The sequence below is a fragment of the Euprymna scolopes genome, chromosome 6 (genome assembly GCF_053919585.1).
Source record: "Euprymna scolopes isolate OS-2025 chromosome 6, ASM5391958v1, whole genome shotgun sequence".
Classification (NCBI taxonomy): Eukaryota; Metazoa; Mollusca; class Cephalopoda; order Sepiida; family Sepiolidae; genus Euprymna; species Euprymna scolopes.
Window position 1 is genome coordinate 61,720,905 of NC_136487.1, and position 21,310 is coordinate 61,742,214.

General features: G+C 30.0%; 1 protein-coding gene across 5 annotated transcripts in view; it reads left to right on the top strand.

The window, feature by feature from the left end:
- The first annotated feature begins 5,256 nt into the window (after positions 1 to 5,256).
- The window catches only part of LOC145277654 (histone-lysine N-methyltransferase 2A-like), a 171,516-nt gene continuing 155,462 nt past the window's right edge, over positions 5,257 to 21,310 (top strand). For 2 of the 5 annotated variants that reach the window (XM_080129257.1, XM_080129259.1), the window contains exon 1: positions 5,289 to 5,742. In XM_080129257.1, coding sequence (XP_079985383.1) covers positions 5,575 to 5,742 — 168 coding nt within the window. In that variant the 5' untranslated portion in view covers positions 5,289 to 5,574. Of the gene's footprint in view, positions 5,743 to 21,310 lie in introns of all 5 variants that reach the window. The other 3 variants (XM_080129261.1, XM_080129258.1, XM_080129260.1) reach the window with 3 other exon arrangements.

Consider the following 21,310-nt stretch of genomic DNA (forward strand, 5'->3'; position numbering starts at 1 on the left):
TAAACACTAGAAACTAATATTTCATTAATGAGGTGTCATTTTTGCAAAGCAACATGAATACTACTTAACTTTTACACATGAAAAGTATATTAGGAACTTATTTTTTTTTATCGTGTGTGCGGAATCGAAAGGTCTAAAGTCCGACTCATACTCATAAAATTACAAATATACCGACTTAGCAAACCGGAAAAAATAGTTTGAACACCCTTACTTGTTTACATTTTAGGAGACTTCCGTCCACGACAAGAGAAGGCGAATATTTAAAAATAACACAATAGCAATTTAGTTACTGTTTTATTTTGTGTTTAATAGAACATTTAGTTTACTTTTGATGTTTACGGACCATGTTATTTTTTCGATAGAATTTTCAACGTAATGATTTACGGTATTTTTAAAAAATTAAATTATTAGGTTAAAGTACAGAAAAGTTAAAGCCATATTAAGAATGTGTTTCTAAATAGCAACGTTATTATCAACGTTAATTAAACTTCTTTTGTTGCTTACTCTTTTAAAATGAAAACAATTAATGGCGTTCAAAACATCGTATTGTTTTGCTGGGGATGCTAAAATGCAGAGGTGCCGTTAGAGTTCAAAACCGGCTTCGAAATCTAGTAGGTGGCATCCCTTCAACCTCTTTCTCACAGAAGAGACGTTGCGTCGTTGCGAGTCTGTCTTTGCTCTATCGTTATTTTCATGGCAAGTGCTCGTCTGAGCCCCAATCTATGCTCCCCTTGCCAAACTTTCACAAAAAAACAAAACAAAAAAACATTCGACTAGCTACAACCACTTTCACCCCCCCCCCACTCTATCTGTGCCTAAATATAAACAGCGTCGCAGCATAAACAAAGCTTCTTTCCTAGAACTGTCCGTCTGTGGAGGGAGAACTCTGTTCCACTGGCCTGCTTCCCGGCCTGATTCCCTTGTTAAAAAAACAAAAACAAAAAAACTTGTCCGATTCCGATCACTCAACCTTGGTTGAAATCGACATTTTAATCTCACATGTAGAACCAAAAACTTGCGTAATTTTATTAACATGGATAAAATAGGAGCTATTTGAAAGTATGATATACAGGACATTACATAAATGTACACACTTGACCTCCATCGACAACGAATGACAGTAGTAATAGTAACCTCATCATCGGAAAGAGAAATTCGTTTATTGCCAGTCGCCTGAGGCACCCCTACTGGGGAACGCCGATTTCAATCACGGCAAATTTGCAACCATTCAGAGTGCCGCCTATTTGAAGAGGATGGGGTGAATGTCTCACGTTAAATCGACCTCTTTGAGAAGAGAATGATAAATATTATTCCATGTTGTTATTGTTAACACAACAACAACATTTTGCCATACGATAGAGAACCAAACATCACAAACTAAGTCAACGCAACGGCAGCTTATCTTTTTATGAAGTTTAATCTGGTAAAAAAAACAAAAACAAGCAAGAAACTGTTAGATTTTTCATTTTCTTTTGTGAGATCGTAAGAAAATGAATAATTTTCTTAATTTAGTTTAATTTATCGTCCACTCGTCGTTTTTTTTTTTCCTAGCTAGTTCTAATTTTGAGAATATTTACCAACTTAATTAAAGCTCTTATAGTTTTTAATTTTTGTATAACTAAATAATCGGTTAGTATGATGACTATGATGAAGACTTTTAAAGAAAAATTTAAGAGAATCAATTAAAGTTTAAACAATGGATTTCACGTGTGTACACCTAAAAAGCTCGAAGTAAGCTGGCGTCAGACAACGGGATATTTGGTTTAATAATGCATTAGATAAAGAAAGTAGCTTCAATCTCTGGTTCCTCCTTGTAAGACATTCACTGGAAGAACTCGTTTTATCTACCTCAACTCTACTAAAGAACTCTACTTTTGTCAAGCGTGTGTCTAACATCAAACGGAATTTTCATTTTTTTTTTTTTTCAAGAAATTCCTATGTATCTAAAACACGTTGTTACAATATTGCTTCTCCATAGCTATTACCGGTTGTTGTTGCCTGACGAGAATGACGACATGATCGGCTTCAAATCCAATATTAACAAATATTTATCATAAACCACTCTCATAAGTAATCAAACTTAGCTCATTCAATCCGTCATTTTTAATCTTCTCATGATATTGTTATTTGGTCATCAGCTGGCTATTTATCCATCTCATTAACCCGTCCCTTATCCTCGAATGCCTGTTAAACTTGATGAGTAGTCACTGAGTCATTATTAAAAAAAAAAAAAAAAGAAAAAAAAAGAGAAGTTTCTAAAACCTGTGTTAAACCTTACTCGTACACTATATTTCACACAGTGGAACTTGAATAAATATTAATTTTATCATAATACTTATTCGGAGCATTCAAAAGAAGAAATATTAAATAAACTACTGTTTTTTTTGTTTTTTTTTTTTTTTTTAAAGTAAATCCCATCCTATGAAAATAATGACTAGAGAAACGAAAACAATGTTTACACTTTGGAACCATTAAACCAAAACACTTATCACAGTAGTTTTTTTTTTTTTTTTTTTTTTTACTCATTTCGTTTCGTGTTTTAAAATCTGATGAACAATCAATTATTTTTCTTCCAAATTATCGGTATTCACGTTCTAGTGCAAACAATTCAATCTCATAAGTGACTTCAATCCTCATTGGATAAAATACTCCAATAGGTTGGTCATAATTTCTAATCGTAAGTTTGAACAATGGACATTAAAACACATCGCATATTAAAACAAAATCACTTGCTTTTTCTCTATATTTTTGTCCTAATTTGAAAATCTAATCATAAACTACTTTAACTTTATATTCACGGACTTCAAGCTAGGATCAAGATCGGAGTGTGATATCTGTTTTCAATTGTCCTTGGTCGGTGAAGAGAAGAGATGGGTCTTTTTAGACTAGGGTCACTTAAATTTTTGTCTCAATCCACTGAATTAAATCTGGAGTGCTCATTTTGGAGGGAGCTAGATTTCCACCACATTAAAAATCGACCTTTCGCCAGCGGAAAAGCAAGTAAACAGACGATTTGTTTTGACTGGTCTAACAATAACATCCAACGTTCTTCAGGTGTATCTTTTCGAACTCGGGAGTTATGTTATCATAGAATTATTATATAAATGGACCCGATATTGATTTTGTTGCTGTCGGACTGAGGTAAGTTTCTGTTCAGTTATCCATCCTCCCAGGCTTTGCCTTTTCTCCAAGAAGGGATTAGTTTCAAGCTAATCACTTGAGGCATCTTTATCGGGAAATGTTGACTGGGCTGCTTTTTTGTAGATCATCAGAGTAGTGTGGAGTGTGTTTTGCTTATCCTAGTGCTCTGACGTGTCAAAATCATACCTGACCTTGTGTCTAACCTCCTGACAAGCAGACAAATTTAATCATCTTTGGAACCTGAACGTAATTTCGAACGTCCAGATTCTCAAGTTTAACTTAAAATCCCAAAGATTCTAAATTTCAAAAAGACACACACAAAGGTCAGTTTACATCGTCCGAGACGTTGTTAATATAACGAAAATGAAAATCATTATCAATCCTCATCTAAGAAATTCCGAAAAAAATTATTTTTTGTTTTTATACGCTAGAAGAAATAGAGTAAATTTTAATGTATGAATGGGTAACACTACAAATTGTTATAAAAAGTAACACTAGATTTTGTACAATATATTCAAATAGTTTTAGAATTCTTTACTCTAAGTCAACATTTATATAATTCCACTCCACCACCGAAATTATTTTTGAGAAAGAAAATATCGGTATTTTCTAAACTGTCACGGTCTGCTTTGTTTGTGTACATTTACTCTACAAATGAAGGAAACGCCCCTCCTACTCGTGCACTGCATCAGATTATAAAAAATATACAGAGAGTTAAATACAATTTTCTGTCAATATAGTATGACGACTATATGAAACAGAATTCCATATGCAATTTATTTAAAATTCAAAAAATGAAATGCAATGAAAAATAAAACTTTTGCGCAAAACATTTTCTATTTCTTATTTCGTGTATAAGCCACCTCCCAAACACGTGTTTCTAGAGAACATCCTCCCAATTTTCATTCATTGACGGACTTGAGAGAAATTTGTTTCATGTTAATACTTTAAAAAATGATGTTATTTTAATATTGCAGTTATTTATTTTTATTTTAGAGGATAGATATGTAAACTATTTCATTCATTAATAAAAAGACAGAAAAAGTAAGTTTCTGGAAGAAGCAAACGTTTCATTTATTTGACAATTCCTTGGAGCTTGTCGAATAAAAGTATTGTCCGGATTTTTTTCTAATTCTTATCACATTTAGAATTCTTCGCTCCAGTAACAGACATTTTTTCTTTAAATTAAATTAACAATTAAAAAAATATTCGCATATAGACTGATTAAAAAGGTAAACAAAGCTAAACAGTTTTTAGATCAACGCAGTTTTTTGTCACAGGTGAGAATTATGGTGATTGATGGATTTACACTGTTCAATGTTGAAATTAGAGTGTTTTATTCTTATTCTTCATTTTTCTGATTTATTTATTTTCACGTTATTTTTTTCAAGACAAATTTGCATACATGGGAGTAGTCAGCTGTTCCATGAGTTGATCCTTAATATCGCGTAGCTTAACTGTTTCATTTAATAATAAAATCGTTTGAATATATATCTATAGACATTGAAATGTGACAATTATCTGTTATCAGCACTAAAATATGGAGATGAAACTCGAACGTAAATAAAACTTAAAAATAGAAACTAAAGAAAATTATACATCTTTTATATTTCTAAAGTTATTTAAACATTACGGATTTATTAAATTAGTTTAAAACACTAAATTGAATAACTAACTTTACACATCGAAAAACTGAAAAAACAAAAACAAAACAAAAACAAAAAACAGTAACATTACATAATGACTCAGGACTCACCGACACTACGCGTAAGAAATTGTAAATAATAATAATAATAATAATAATAATAATAATAATAATAATAGCTACAACACGATGGCTCTGTTCAGGTGTATAAGGCTATCATCCCAGGCATTACCGGTCTCCCGAGAAGGGGTACCGACCTGGTCCGATCGCTACAAATTTTGCACCGATTCATAGCAGCACATTTTAGGGAGGGATGGATTTCCCCATATAAAACTGACGTCATTTCTAACTTTGCTGCAGTTGGAGGCAACTAGGCTATTTAAACAATTTTATTTTGTGTTAAATTTGAATTTTTACGAAAGAAAAGAAGAAAAAGGTTCCACGAGTTTTGTTATCTCCCCGCAATAATTGCTCTTTTTGGTTTTTACTGTGTTGTGAGGTCACCGAATTTTGGCGGGGAATAGCGACAAGCTGATTGGTCAAGAGGCGGCCCTGATCGAGGATCTATAAATTTCATCAAAACAATTTTGTCAAGAAGTCGGTGCTAAACGCGGAGAATGTTTTGAAATAGCGATAGAATTTTAACTATAGGTAACGCTCATAAAGTAAATCGACAATATTTACATCGTTGCCGTGTAGGGTAACGAGTGATCACTAATCGAGAAGAAAGTGTACATCTGGCCGAGCCATCTTGCCAAGGCCCAGATGTTAGCAGGTTAAGCATAGTAATGGCGCGGCCACGGTTTCCCGGTCGTCCTGGCTGTAGATACGAGCGGATATTAGTTCGCTACATAGAAGAAGAGTCCAGGACACAGATAGATCCAAACTTTGGATTGGTACTAAGCTTTTGCTGTGGATTGAAACAATTCCGGGAGATTGTCGGTGAATCGGACGAGGTAAGATTTTCTAAATTATTCTACTTCTCTCCCAAGATGGCCGCCATCGTACAGTGTATCAGTTGAGGTTGGAACGAAATCTCTCGTTTTCTCCCCTTTCCTTTGATCTTAGGTTTGAAATGGTTGAATGCCGGACTTCTACGCAACCCCTGTTTTGTTTTTATGGGGTCCATTCCGTGTAGAGAGGTTCGGTTTTAAATTTAAAGCTTCTAATTAGTTAATCGTATAAGCAAAGTGATAACACACGCACATCAAACTCCCACAAAATGGCGGCTTGTTCTAGTTGCTTTTTGCCACAATGTCTCTTAGAGTAGTTTTTTTTAAATTATTATTTCACTAATATCTTTTCAATTGTTTTGGCTTATTGTCTGCCTTGTTTGTATCTACAATAACACTTACTTTTTTTACGTGTTATATTTGATATGATTGTCTTAATATGCGTCGTCCGAAACGATGTTTTAATAAATAAATAAAAAATTAACTTGATTTAAAATTAAAATCCTTAAAATTGATTATAAGCATTCTATACTTTTTCTTATAATTTCATTATTTATCTAATTTCTTATATATAAATAAACTACATTAAAAAAATCGATCCAAAAAGAAAAAAAAAATGTATTCCTTTCTGTCAATTAAGGGTACATTTTTAAAAATCTAATTAATAATGAAAATTTATTTCAATTAAAAATCAGTAGAAAATTGACTACTGTTTTTCTATTGTAGTAGTTAACTTACTATATGCTCATATACACATTTCTACATAGATATGTGCATCAACATATGACATACACACACAAATATGAATTAGCAGTAGCATTAGTAGTCATGGTCGTCAGCCGAATTCGTAGTAGTGGATGCAATAGGAGCAGTCAGTGTCTATTTCTGTCTTGAATTTTTTTTTTATGCTGTCCTTTTCCTCCCTCGCTCTTTACCCTTTCCTTTACTATGTAGTGCTTGATTTCTTTTTCTCTTAAAATAATTTTTTAAAATTACCCCCCCCCCAAGCTTTTGTTCGTCTATACTAAAGAAAATATGAAATCGGATATTTTCATTATTTTCCTGACAAATATACTTTTTATCATGAAATTGATTTCTACACAGAAGTTAGCTTAATTAACTCGACGTTGTACGGCTTAAGTAACGACCTCGGTCGTGTTAAAACTTTCCTCCCCACGAGGACCGAGTAAGATACAAAATCAGTTTTCGATAGTGAGGAAAATACAATCCCCCTGCCTGCAAAGAACATTTCACTAGCTGAAAGACAGAACACATATTACACCTCGATCTAAAAATCGAGAAATGCTTGTAACTTTTTTAAAATAGCTCTTTTTTCTTTTTAGTTTTTCTGTGTTTTATTTTTGATTTGAATAAATATGCGATTAATTGTAAAAATAGATAAATAATGACTGTCTTTTATCAAAGGGCGAGAAACAGACGCGTGATATCTGATACAGGGTATAGTATTAATATCGATTAAAAAAGAAAAATCTCCAGATATATGAAATTAATAAAATCTGAATATTTCATCGGATAGACCCCTAAAATGTTTGTATGGACAACCTTTTTACAAAATAAATAAATAAAAAATAAATTAAAAAACCCGAAAAATCATCATCTATCTTAATAAAATAGCAAAAATAATATACGCAACGAATGGAATGGGCCGTATTCATATTGTTTTATCAATTCAGTGATTTTGAATAATAAAAAAAAGATTTTAATAAATCCTAAACCTGTTTATATACAATGGGTGTCTTCATATACCACTCTATTTTTAATGTGTATTAATTTAATTTGAAAATAAGACATGGAGCATTTTTCTTATGTTTTTTTACCTTCAAGAAAAAATCTTAGTATTTTTTTTTACCTTACCCAATTCATCGAATTAAAAATCTATTACTATGTAATGTTCCTCTTATTCTCCTTCACACTGTGACAAAATCAGTTGTTAATATGTAGGGGAAATCTGCTCGCCTCCGAAAAGATCAGTCTGAATGGAAACAAAATCCTTGTTGAAACAGATCTATACTACACTTTGATCCAAACCTAAATGCTAGATAATAACTTTGTAAAAGTTATATATTTTAAATAATGGCGCGATTGAATATCAATGATCATGTTTCGGATTTTCTTTTAAAAATATATATATTAGACGTTGGTGTTTGTTATAATAGTCGACAGATCGATAAAAAAATGTCATTTTACGTAAAAAAAACAATATTACGTACTTAATTGTCATGCCGAAAATAGTAATATATCCAAAAAATTACAAACTTTCATCCAGTAGAAAGTTATTTGTAGTTTAAAGCAATTTTTTACGGAAAATTGGGTAAAATTGCAATTTTTCTTAGACGCTACAGCCTACCCTTAAGGGACATAACTTCGAACGAATATTTTAGAGGTAATTGTGCATAAAGCCAGACCCTAACTTTCAAACACGCCGGCAGGTGGCGCCCATGTATGTCTGTCAATTGAGGCATCGAAAGCACAAAATGGGTACAATTAAAAAAAAAAAAAAAAAAAATTTTTTTTTTTTTTTTACCTCATTTATAATAAAAATATATAAAAATGCGTAAACTTTTTTTTATCAATTAATTATTACAAAAGAGAAAAACGATTTATATACTAAAATTGAAATAAATAAAAACGAATTAATTAAAAAGGAGTTGTGTGGTGTTGCTGGTGTTCTTGCGTTAATTGTAAATAAACATTTTGTTGTTTCATGGATGTAAAAAAAAAAACTAATTTGTTTATTACTTAAAAATATTATTAAAAAGGATAGACACATTAAAAATATTTATCGTTTGTTTTTATTAATAGTTATTTTAATTTTTGAAAATTATTTATTGTTCGTTTTAATTTGTTTATTTGATTATTGCCCAGTTTCAGCACGAGTCGAATCCTGTTCCTATCTTTTTTTATACAATTTTTAAGTAAAACAAATTTTAGTTTTTTTTACATCCATGAAACAACAAAATGTTTATTTACATTTAACGTAGAAAAAACTTTTCCTTTTGAATTAATTCTTGATTTTATTTTATTTTTTATTTCAATTTTAGTATAAATCGTGTTCTTTATTTTGTCTTTTACAATAGAAAAAAATGATAAGACTAAGTATTTTTATATTTTTATTATAAGAGGGTAAAAAAATAAACAATATATTTGAAAATTGTACCCATTTTGTCAATCGACATACGTAGGCTCCACCTTTGGCATGACAATTAAGTACGTAATATTGTTTTTGTTTAAAATAACATTTAAAAAATCGATTTGTCGACTATTTTAACAAGCACCTAAATTTTCATTTTTGGTTCTTATTTAAAATTCGACTTGATAAAGAAAAGCAAAATATGTATGCTGTGCATACCCATCACGGAACGATGAAGAATTCCAAAAATCACATAAATTGATGAAGTAGTTTTCTTTTTAACTAAGAAAATCAAAATTTATTACGAAGCGAGACGCTATTTTTTGATTCGCCATTTTTTTATATAAGAGGAGACAACTCAATTTGACCTTTTGAGAACTAAATCAACCCTGTAATAGATACAATTTATCTTAAAATCACAAAACAATGTAAAAAAAAAAAAAATCTACTTGATCTATTTAGGTGATTTCTGTTTGTCGTTATGACATCTCCATTCCGTAACGAATACATACATCATGATTTTTTTTTAAGTTGTATTTCTAAATAAGAACCTATTCCCCCCCCCCCCGGTACTTTTGCCAGCGCGCTATTTTTAAATAGCTTTTTCATGCTAAATTCAAACTTCATGATATCTTTATTTGTTAGGTGGAAGCACAGAAGTTATAAAACACCTTCCTTGTGTAAAGAATGGCTTTCAAAATAATAACGTTATTTCAGCACGGTGGCAAAAGTGCACAAGTACCTTTCTTTTTTCTTTTCTTTAGTGTCGTTCCGTGGAGTCAGTGAATTAGTTTTTTTTTTTTTAAATAACTATATTTAATGTTTTTTGTGTATGCAAACCTGGTTATGAAATATGACGGGAAAACTTTATGAAGTACTTTTTATTGAAAAATATTAGCGTACAGGGTAAAATTATGAAAAAATTATCGAGTATTTTTATTTAAGAAATGACAGTAGCACACCGTAACTGGTACTGATTCAAGGGAGGTAATCGTAAATCTTTATATACATTCATGTTACTTTTTTACGAATAGGCTAGTTCGCCGGTCACGATAAAATAGTCAGGCATGGTTTTTAAGCTTATTCTGCCATTTCTTTAGCTTCAGAGTATAGCCAAGACTACGATCAAATACTGTGTTATAAGATTTAGTAAAGATGGGAGAAGTAGGAAAACATGCTGACGTTGTGGATGTTAATAAAAAGATCTACAACTAACTAACATGCCGAATAACCAGAACTTCAACATGACTGAAAACACAAAGCAAGATGCTTAACCAGAAATGCATAATGATTATTTAAATTCTACCGATGTAGAGTTATTTACATCTGAAGAAGAAACAGAACCACTTGCAGTTCCAGAACCTAACCTAACTTCACTTTGCCTTCAAAATCAAAGAAAAAGGGTAGATCCAAAGGGTCAAGCAATAACGTTTTAGGACTTACCAAGAAAAAGTCGAGACTTGATAAAGCAATTCCATTCATCAAAATATGCAATAACAAGGATCTACAAGCTACTTTGTAAGTAGCAAAAAGATGCCGTCTGTGCTATGCTTCTAACTGAAAATACAAGTTAACAAATCCTTTCAATACCAACAGCATGTCTTGAGGGGAATGTTTCAATCCATAAAATCCGCAGATATTTTAATCTAGTTGGTTGTAAATCTGTAGAGCACGTGCATGGACCCGTAAAATTGTCAGCAAAAAAAGTAGGTATGTGGCTGTGGCTGGCTCTGTAGGTAGGATTTAAACAATGGATTCTGTGGTTTTTGATTGTTGCTTTTCAGAACATTTCCCAAGGGTAAATTATGGATTTGCAGAGACTGTTTGCCTGACTATTCCAAGATAAATACTTTTTTCTTTTTTTTTTTTTTAAATAAATTATTTTAATGTTTCAACATTTGGTCGAAGTAGGAAAACTCATAATTATCTTAAAAATTATAAATATAATAAACTTGTATTAAGTCTACCTTACTAGCATCAATAATAAAAAAATATTTACCGGGAAATAACCTGGGATCTATTTTACCAGGACCAGCAAAATAAGCATAAAAAGGTTTGTTTTTCCGGAACCGGTAAAATAAGCTTAAAAGCGTGTTCGGCTATTCTAAGAATATTTTTGATTTACTGCTCTAGTTTGCTAAAAAAAATTCCACCATAGTTTATTACAAAAATTGAATTCATTTGAAACCAAGTGAACACTTATATCATGATTCACTGAATTATCTCCCTTATTCCGCGAAAAAGTTCGTTGATATTGATTGTCGTTGAACACTTATCTTTTATTGACCTTTTATTTTGAACATTTTTTTTAATTTATATTCATAAAGATTTGTTTTTTTTATTTTTTAACTAATTATTTTAACTCTAGCACGTATTCCCTTTCTCACAAAATTATTAATTTATTATTTTAATAAAATGTATTACGTAATACGCATATTCTCGAAAACAAAACTACTGAAATTTTGTGATAAATAAAAACATCGTTATTCACAACATTTTTATATTATTATTTGGAATTTATTTTGAAACTTTTTCTCAATTTTTTACCAAAGCATAATACGAATATAGTAAATTTTCAGATTAGGTCCACCTCCACAATTTTCTTTTAAATAACGACTTTTAAAGGCTTTCGACTATGTTGAATACGAAAATCTCATTGAAATTTTGCAGAAATAAGTAGTTATCGAGATATAGAAAGTTGTATTATGCATTGTATTTTTTGGCGGCCATCTTTTTTTAAGTGCGTGCTCGCGCCATAAACAAATCTACTCACACTGCACACGTGTAAAAAAGATGGCTGCCAAAGAATACAATGCATAATACAACTTTTTATATCTCGATAACTACTTATTTCTGCAAAATTTCAATGTGATTTTCATATTCAGCACAGTCGAAAACCAATAAAAGTCGCTATTTAAAAGAAAATTGTGGAGGTGGCTCAGGTGGACCTAAACTAAAAAAAAAAAATACCCGAATAATATCAAATGACAATGATGGAAGTAAAAGTGATTTTTTTGTAAATTCATATTTTGTAAAAACAAAACTTTGTAGTCCTTTTTTGCATTTATTTTTTCCGACGATAAAATTAGAACATTTCAACGTTGACGTTTTCAACAAGCAAACTATGAATTTTTCAAGCATTTAATGTTATCGCCAGTTCATAATGACTTCCGAAAAATACTTGACTTCATTCTAAAAACATTAATTTTAACCATAAATTACTATCTGGTTTACAATTTAAAGTCTTAAAAATCGCTTTCTAATTTCATCGGGTGAAAGGTTAAAAATATAATTCGAAATATAGGCGCTTCTTATTAGAGCGAAATTCGAAAAATTGAATTTCAAGTAAAACCAATGGAATCTTGTCATGTCGCAATAAAGAACATATCCAAAAATTACGATAAGCAGTAAGGTAGAAAATTATTAATGAAAATCGTTTTTGAAGACAATTAGCGAAAATTGATAAAATTGGCCTAAGATTTTCAGTTTTTAGAAAATAATTATCTCCATTGTTACGATTCGAACTTTCCTGTTTATTTTTTTAGCAAAACTCAATTTTTGCTAATTTCCTTTGAAAACTATTTTAATTAATTTTCTTTGTTTTTCGTAGTTTTGGATATGTTCTTTACTGCGACATGACAATTAAGTACCTATTTACAATGCCTCCTCATGGGACAGTTAGACACCAGGGTCGTTTTTTAAGGTGGAGAAAAAGGGGGTTTGTATTACTGTACACATAGATTCGAAAAAGTTGTCAAAAAATGAATATATAACAAATAAATATTAAGTTACTTTTCTACCTAACTGGATATATTTTTCGTGTTTTTATTCAATGTAACATGTTTATTCAGCTCGAAAACCATACAGTGTTTACCGATGTATTGGAAAATTCAAGATGGCGCCTAACTCTCTCTTTAACACGGTAAGTTGTAGAACAGGTGTTATAAATAAAAAACTAGACAAAATACTATTAAAAACCCGTCGAATATATGTCAACCTATGTCACGGTAACATATATTGAGCGGGTTTTTAATAATATTTTGTCTAGTTTTTTTCATTTATAACACCTTTTCCATAACTTACCGTGTTAAAGAGAGAGTCAAGCGCAAGCGCCATCTTGAATTTTCCAATACATCAGTAAACACTGTATGGTTTTCGAGCTGAATAAACATGTTACATTGAATAAAAACACGAAAAATATATCCAGTTTGGTAGAAAAGTAACTTATCTTGCGTTTGATAACATTTATTTGTTATATATTTGTTTTTTTACAACTTTTTCGAATCTGTACAGTAATACAAACCCGAAGTGCAGCATCTGAAGGACAGATACTACACTTTGATCTTGGCCAAAAGGACAAGGATAAGACAATTAAGTAGATACCATTGGTTTTACTTGAAATTCAATATTTCGATTTTCGCCATAATAACGAAGATGCACCATTTTGTTTACATATTAAAAAAATAGAATTTTGGGACTGCTCCAGCTCCAGCTCCACTGCTCCAGTGTCAGATTTTGGCGGATCTGAACGAGCCCTTTTCATGTTTTCTTATTTTTTCTGCGGATTATCGTCAATAGCACATTTAACTTTCATATTAGCAGGAAATTTTTTAAAGTTTGTTTAACGACTTTTAATGTTGGGGGATCACTTTTAAATTATTTTTGTGGTGTAAAAGAAAAACTGGTGCTAATGCAGAGTGTTCCGCGCTATTTTTTAAATCGTATTTACACGTTTAATTAAAGTTTTATGATGTTTTTTTTTTTTTTTTTTTTTCAGTTGTAATGTTAAAGTACAGAATAGGAACAAAACACACTCCCCTCTCCATGTTAAGAATGGCTTTTTAAATAATAACGTTATTTCAGCACAGTGCATGAGTACCGAAAAATTTAATAGAACTTTATAATTTAAAAGTGATTCCCCCACGTAAATCATTTTAATAAACTTTTTTCCTGCTGCTAATATGAAAGTTTAATCTGTTATCGATAATAATTTTACAGCGGGAGAGAAAGCTTGTTCAAGTTCTTCCAGACTTTTCACCCCCACCATCCCATTTCAACAAATATCCTTATTAATAGTAAAATGATAATAATATTAATTTGGTGCCACTTATCAAAAAAAAAAAAAAAAATTTCTGTTCATGTTCAGAAATAGACAAAATTTAAGTATTATGGCCATCTGTGCTCTTAAACCTAATATGAATAGGATTTCTTGAAGACTGGAATTTGGAAAAGCCAACCCACTTCAAACTTAATGATGTAATCAATTGCTTCTGGCTCTTCTAGTTTTTAATTGAACTACGTTTTATTTACCGCCAAAATTCTACAGCTTTTTGTGAGTGCTTTGATGTTTTTTCTGTTATTATTTTAATTATTTAATTGAAATTTTTTTTTTTTTTTTGTGTGTGTGTCTATATATTTTTGCCTAGTTTTGTGTTCATAAACATTGCACAACCTAATTTTTATTTGGAGTTCTTATACATATTCGATGAAAAATTCATTGATAGTGAAAGTTAAGAAATTATTTAGTTTTTTTTATGATTGGTAATTTATATAATTAAAACTGAGCTTGGTTTTTGTATTCACACCGTTTGGGCCGATGTAATCTTCGATCTTCTTCGGGTGCATCATTTTAAGGTTGAGAACCTGTGTAGAATTTCGGACAACTGAAGCCATTATTTAATTCACGGGAGTAAATTATTCCCATTTGATCAGCCATGACCTGGTAGAAAAACGTTGATTAAATAACGGTCTTGTGAGAGTTTGAAGGTTCATTTCTTTTTGACAAGAACAAAATTAAAGACTTTATTCAAGATCAGCACGCCCGTGTTGACAAAGGTTTTCAAAAGGCTTTCTGCGGTCCTGTCAGCTAGACGAAAAATCTTTAACTTTTCTAATTAAAATATTAATAAAAATAAAATGTTACAAACAAAAAAAAAGTGGGAGAGAGTTTTAAGTTTATTTATGTCCAGCCGATAGGACCACAAAAAGCCTTTTGAAAGTTTTTAACACGGATGCTGATATTGGAAAAAGTCAAATTAACACTTTTATCTGAAAGGTCAGAGGTTACATTGTCCGAAACTTTGTAAATACAAGTATTCGAATAATTCAAACAATAGAAATTATTTAATGTAAAATTAGATGTTTTCTTCAGCGGACCAAGAATTTAAAGACTAGTTTCTAGCTTTCGTCCATTTTCTTAATCGATAAATAGAAAAATACTTTAAACATAGCAGTATCATATTAACCCTACAAAAAGAAAAAGATAAACAGAACGAATGAACCTTTTAATTAAAATTATAAATTTAATTTGCTGACTAAAAAGCCTTTTTTTTTTCTAAAACATAAATGCATTTTTAACATTACTTAAAATTCATTATAGCCATCCATTCCTGTAACATGGATGGTGGAAATGGATTTCCAAAACGTAATAATAACCTGTTCTAACTACAGAATGTAATAATACATATGCTTTTATTATTTTTTTTTTTTTTTTAGAAATTTTTTAGTTTTCAAGTTATAAAATATATTAAGTTAAAATAAACCATCTTGATATATTTTTAATATAATTTAGATAATATTTTGAAATCCTCATAACGAAATATAGAAGACTAAAAAACATGAGACAACTGCTTCTTTCATTATATGACCTTCTCTTTTATTTCGTATCACTTGCATTGCATGAATCCAGTGTTTATTTCTTGTAGATAACTTGTAAGTAGTATACAACATTTTGTCTTTCTCTCTTGCCTTTTTTTTTTTTTTTTTTTTTTTTTTTTTTTAACTTTTTTCGGGTGTAACATTCAATAGAATTGTTATCCCACCCCATACCCTCGTCTCTCTTTCCATTATTCCTAATCAGTGTATACTTGTCTATATGTAAAGACAATGTTTCTTTTCAGCTGAAGAACAATTAATCCCTATTAATGAAATTATGAGATGGTTCCAAGTGTGCCCCCTCTCCTTTTTTTTTCACGACTGCATGACTTACACATTGAATTAATATTTTGTTTTTGTCTACTATAATGCATCACCATAAATAAATCGAAATTTTTAAAATCCTATTTTACAAATAATTTAATTACTAAATTCATGAGTGCATTTCTGTTTATTTGTAAATAAGTCTATTTTAATATTTTGTTGAATATTTGAGGAGGATTATTTTGGGATTCTTCAAGATTTGAAAACTTTAACTGATAGAAAGTTATTTTCTAACTTGAAAATTCTTACCAAATAATTTATTGAACGTTTTGGAAGCTATTTTGAATCGAGTAATTTTATAAATTATTTATTTATTTATTTTTTTTTTTTTTTAAGTTGTATAACAATTTGGTTCGATTAATAATTTAATGACTAAATAATACCGTACAAATTTGACATTTAAAATTCGATAAAAAATTAATTTTAAGAAAAGTGTCCTTATAAGACACAATCATTGATGAAGTATATAACACTTTAAACTCTGAAGAAATGAATTCTTCAAAATGATTGTGAAATCTCATTCGGGATGACCTAATTTGAATTTTCGTTCAGTTAAAAAGATATTAACTGATCTGAGGGTCCTCAAACAGTTGTTACATAAAAAAAAACAAGTTAGGAGGGTGTTGCTTAATAATTAAATTTACATTTATGCCAAATAAAAAAATAAAAATTTAAACCAATTTCTCATCAAATAAAAAATATTGTATCTTGCTTTCTAGTTGATTTTTTTTAATATTTACTTTTGTGACTTTATTATTAAACACCTACTAAAACCAAGTTTTGTTTGTTTTTATTTCTATGCTTGCCTTGAATTAACATTACTTACATTTCGCACTGTTTCCTAAATTGGCCATGCAACTATTGCTTCGTGATTTTTCTTTCTTGATACCATCATAAGATAATATATCATCCCACTCGTCCCCAATGTCTGGCAACCTGTGAAATCAGATTATCTTCGCATACAACTTCTCAAGTAATACAATTGCTGCTTTACCATTAACAACCACAAACACCGATTATCCCTATGTATTTGCCAGATGTGTCAAGTTGGACACAAGGTTGGTTTTTAACGTGGAGGATATCCAGTCTCTTCACTCCTCAATGGGACAGTCTGGATTTTGAGCAAAGATAAAAATGACCCCATTAGAAAAAGATTTTCCTTTTCTGACCGAGTGCAGAACAGATATAACTTTAGATTTTGTTTATGCTTTTCTGACTGATCAGTCATTTAATGCAGCTATTTTCTACTTTAAAAGTATACTTTTTGTTTTCACTTAGCTTATAATTCTTTTCAATTTTGCTTCTAATTGTTTTTCTGACTTTAAAAGAAAAATGGGCTGTATTTGCATGTCAAAATCTGATAGTAAATGAAATAGAATTGCAAGTGATTCTTCTGCAGGTAGCTATTCTGTTTCTGACATTACAATTTAATGAGTCATTAAATCTTTGTCTCATCCATCAACGACACAAATCGGGTGTCTTTATTAATAAACAGAATGAAAACCTTCCCCACACCCATATACATCAACGCTCACTAGTTTCTTCATTAGGGAGATCACTTAGTTTAGTATTGATAATTCCCGGTTCACAAAAATTATTACAAAAATATAGGAAATTTCATCCTTAAATTTTAAAAGACAAAACGAAACAAAAAACACTTTCGTCTATTTATTGTACGATAAATCGATTTTCTTTGAAACTGAAAATGTTCTTATTGGCATCTTCGTAAAACTCTTCCTATTGCTTTGAGTTTTCCTTTCTTTCTGAATATATAAAAAGCTAATTCAAATAAAAAAAAAAAAGGGGCATGAACGGAAAATAATTGTAGACATTTTTCACAATAGTTTACATCATAAATACATTTCGAGTGCGTCTAAAGATATTGAATGTTTTAAGATTACCAACCTCTGGAAAACTACTTGCATTCTAAGAATTAAGTATTGCAGTCATAAATAACAAGCTAGTTTATGTAGATTGCATTCGATGTTTAGTAAGTTTTCTACTCTCGGTGTGGATAAGCAACATAAAAAAAAATTGTTTGAACAAAAAATAAATATGCTTCCTGAAAGTATTGAGTACATATATAAAAATTTTATGATTAAAAAAAAAACAAAAACAAATAAACAAAAAAACTTTTCACCCCAAACTAGGCACTGCCACTTTGATGTAGGGGCTACTATCTGTGACATGAATTAAAGGGATACTGAGTAGGGAGTTAAGCAGTAAGATGTCTGTTTACATTACACTTGAACTTCTGCATGTCAGTACAGCCGGAAGCAGGAATTCTGAAGGGAATTCCAAAATCTAGCAGTTCTGGTGAAGAAACGATTAGAGTAGAAGGCTTCTGGCATCTGGTGTTCTCTACTGTGTAGGAGTGGGATTTTGCTGTTTGTCGGTAATTACATTGAGGGGGGTACAAGGGCTTTTAGCTTATATATTATAAGCAATATTAAAACTATGGATACAAGTTTATATTTAAACATTAGTGTGAAACAAATTGCACTGAAAAGTATACCATAAGTATTTGAAGATATGAGGATATTATTAATGGCACTTTTTTTGCAGTCACTGGACTTGGTATTAAATGCTCTGAAAAGGATTGATGTGCCATAATGCAACCTATCAAACTCAAATCGTCTTGTTTGGGCACCGTCCATCCGGTTTACGATTTCCAGTTTAAAAAATTTGGTGCATGTATAAATAAATAAAAACAAAGCCATGAGCTTTTCTTTTAGAATCGAGAATTGACGGATCATACTCTTATTTTATTTATTAGTAAAATAGATTTATACATTTCATTTTTCTACATTCCCAACATAAACAAAACGAATATAATTAATAAATAAAACTAAATATAATTAATAAATAAAACCAGAAAACAATTTTTAAAAAATTGGTTTGCGTTACAAAAAAAATCGTTCCGCTTAAAGGTTTTACTTTTTTTTATAATAAAATATGCAAATAATTTTTTCATAATTTGCTGGTGAATGTTAAAACTAAAATACTAAGTAAATTTTGTATCCATGTAAGAAAGAATAGGCAAAAAAAAAAATCATTTACTTGCATCGATCTCCACAAGGGCAAGCGTGCAAGTCTTTTTTTTTTTTTTTTTTATGTTTAAAATCTGTAAATGCCTTTTGTTTTTTTTTTTTCTTTTGTTTTACATTAGCATTTTACGAATTTTATTTTTATTTCAAAACAAATATATTTACAGTAACTTAGATCAGCTGGTTGAAACTGTTAATAAAAAGAAACTACTTTACCATCAACACATAACATCTAACTTTTTTTATAAATGGAACATAGCAAACAAAAAATCGTACAATAAATAATTACCAAAGGCAATAAAAGTGAACTCTCATAGTTAACCGAATGATTAAAAAAATGAGGAAATTAAAAGAATTTAAGCGGTAAATCCTATTTCAGTTCCCTTTAATTTTAAAAGTGAATTTCTTACTGTAACAGTAACCAAACACAATAGCTGTTACTTTTCTATCTATTTACTTTAGTTTTTTACAATTTAAACTATTTTAAAGCATTTTATTGCATTAGATTTCATAATTGACTGTTTAAAGACATTAATATTACTTGCAAATGTTTATTAATACTTTGAAATTTATGCAAACAATAAACTTTTTAGCCTGTTAAAAACGGGCAAAAATTATAGCATTGACTTATGACAAGTGCTTTATGTCATACTTATAGAGTAATATACTAATCTGTATTAATTCCTAACTGTGCATCAAACAAATACCATAGTACTTAGTTCGCTGCACCTTTATAATAAACAAAAAAACATTTGCCAATTTTTCATAATGTATATGAAATCGAGTAAAGATAAGCACACACTTACTGGGGGTATAATTAGATTTAATGTTGAAATGACTCTGAGAAATCTATCGATATTTTTTCCATTTTAATATACTTTCACTCAAATATTTCTGTTATGTCGCAAAAAAATATATATTCTTGATCCATTTACATAATTGTTAAAAATATTATTTTCCATCACGAGCATCATGTTAATACATTAATTCTGTATACTCACTATTTCATATCTAGCTACTAACCCAACAGGCCATGAATAGTCTAAATTATAAAACCAAAGTAAGAATTAATTCTTTTCTATTTTGATCTCCTTTTTCTATGGATGTTTCCTCAAAATGTTATTTCTTCTGACAGATTTTGAAAGTTTTCATTTAGTTTTGGCTTTTTATATTCTCACTTTACAACGCCAAATCATATTGTAATTAATGTTTGTCTTGTAAACATCAATTCAGTCTAGTCTAATAATTAAATCTTAAGGATAAACTGCTTTTTCAACATGTTTCTGTAATGATTTTGTTCCTGGTTAGTAATGATTAAAAATAAACTTCAAAGAGGATTATCATCAGTTGCATGTTTTAAGCATTGAAAGCACCAGTGATTCCCAAACTATTTCTCTACAGCATTTTTTCAGAATTATAAATTTGCTTGCAGCATCACATTAAAATTTTTTTTTTTTTTTTTTTTAATTAGAAATTCATTAAAACAAACATGAAAGCTTTATAAATCCTTATCTTTAAATCTTTCTGTCATCCTCTTGCACTACAGTATATCATTTAAGAAGCATTGGTTGGATAGACTATGTGTTCAGCATTCTCACCACCATTTTTATCAGTCACAATTTGCATTGAAATAAATGAAAAAGCCACACGTGAAAAATAACTTTTTGGAATCTGAAAAATTAAAGCCTTTGTTATTTGATATATTCAATAATGAAACCATAGAAACTTTGATAAAGATAACTGAATTTTACATTGGATAACCTAAAAATGGTTGATATGTCATAAAACAAGCAATCAACCAACCTTCAGTATGAACCTCCGTAATAATTCTATAATTATACAAGTTATCTTTGATCAATTATAAATTAGTCTTTAATTTTGGTGATTTTTAATTTCTTAGTTGTAGTACCTCCCTTACTTCAGTTATGAGTTAAATATAGAATAAACTCTTGAAATAACACCAGTTTATTTATTTATTTTTTGGGGAAGGGCGGGGGAGGGGTGTCTATTCTATAACCGAATTATTCTGAACGTTATGATTTCCTTTAATTGTGAAGATAGGTTAGAATAAAGTCTTAATAATTGCATAATTTGGCCAATTCTGTTTATGCAAGGAATTGTCACATTTAAGAAATATCTTGTACCTCTGATTCATTGATTACTTATTAAAAGTTCCTTGCTCACCGTCTGATTAGGATTGCATTTCTGAAAAATATACATTTTGACATCAGCATTTGTTGATGTATTTTCTAAGTATTTTTTATTAAAAAAAAAAAAAAATCTAAAGAAATAACCCCCTAAGGCCACGGGTAAACGCGGGCAATATTTAAAATTCTCAAAACATTTTTTTTTTTGCCCGGAGGTCACCGCTTATCAAGGCCCAGAATCCATTTGA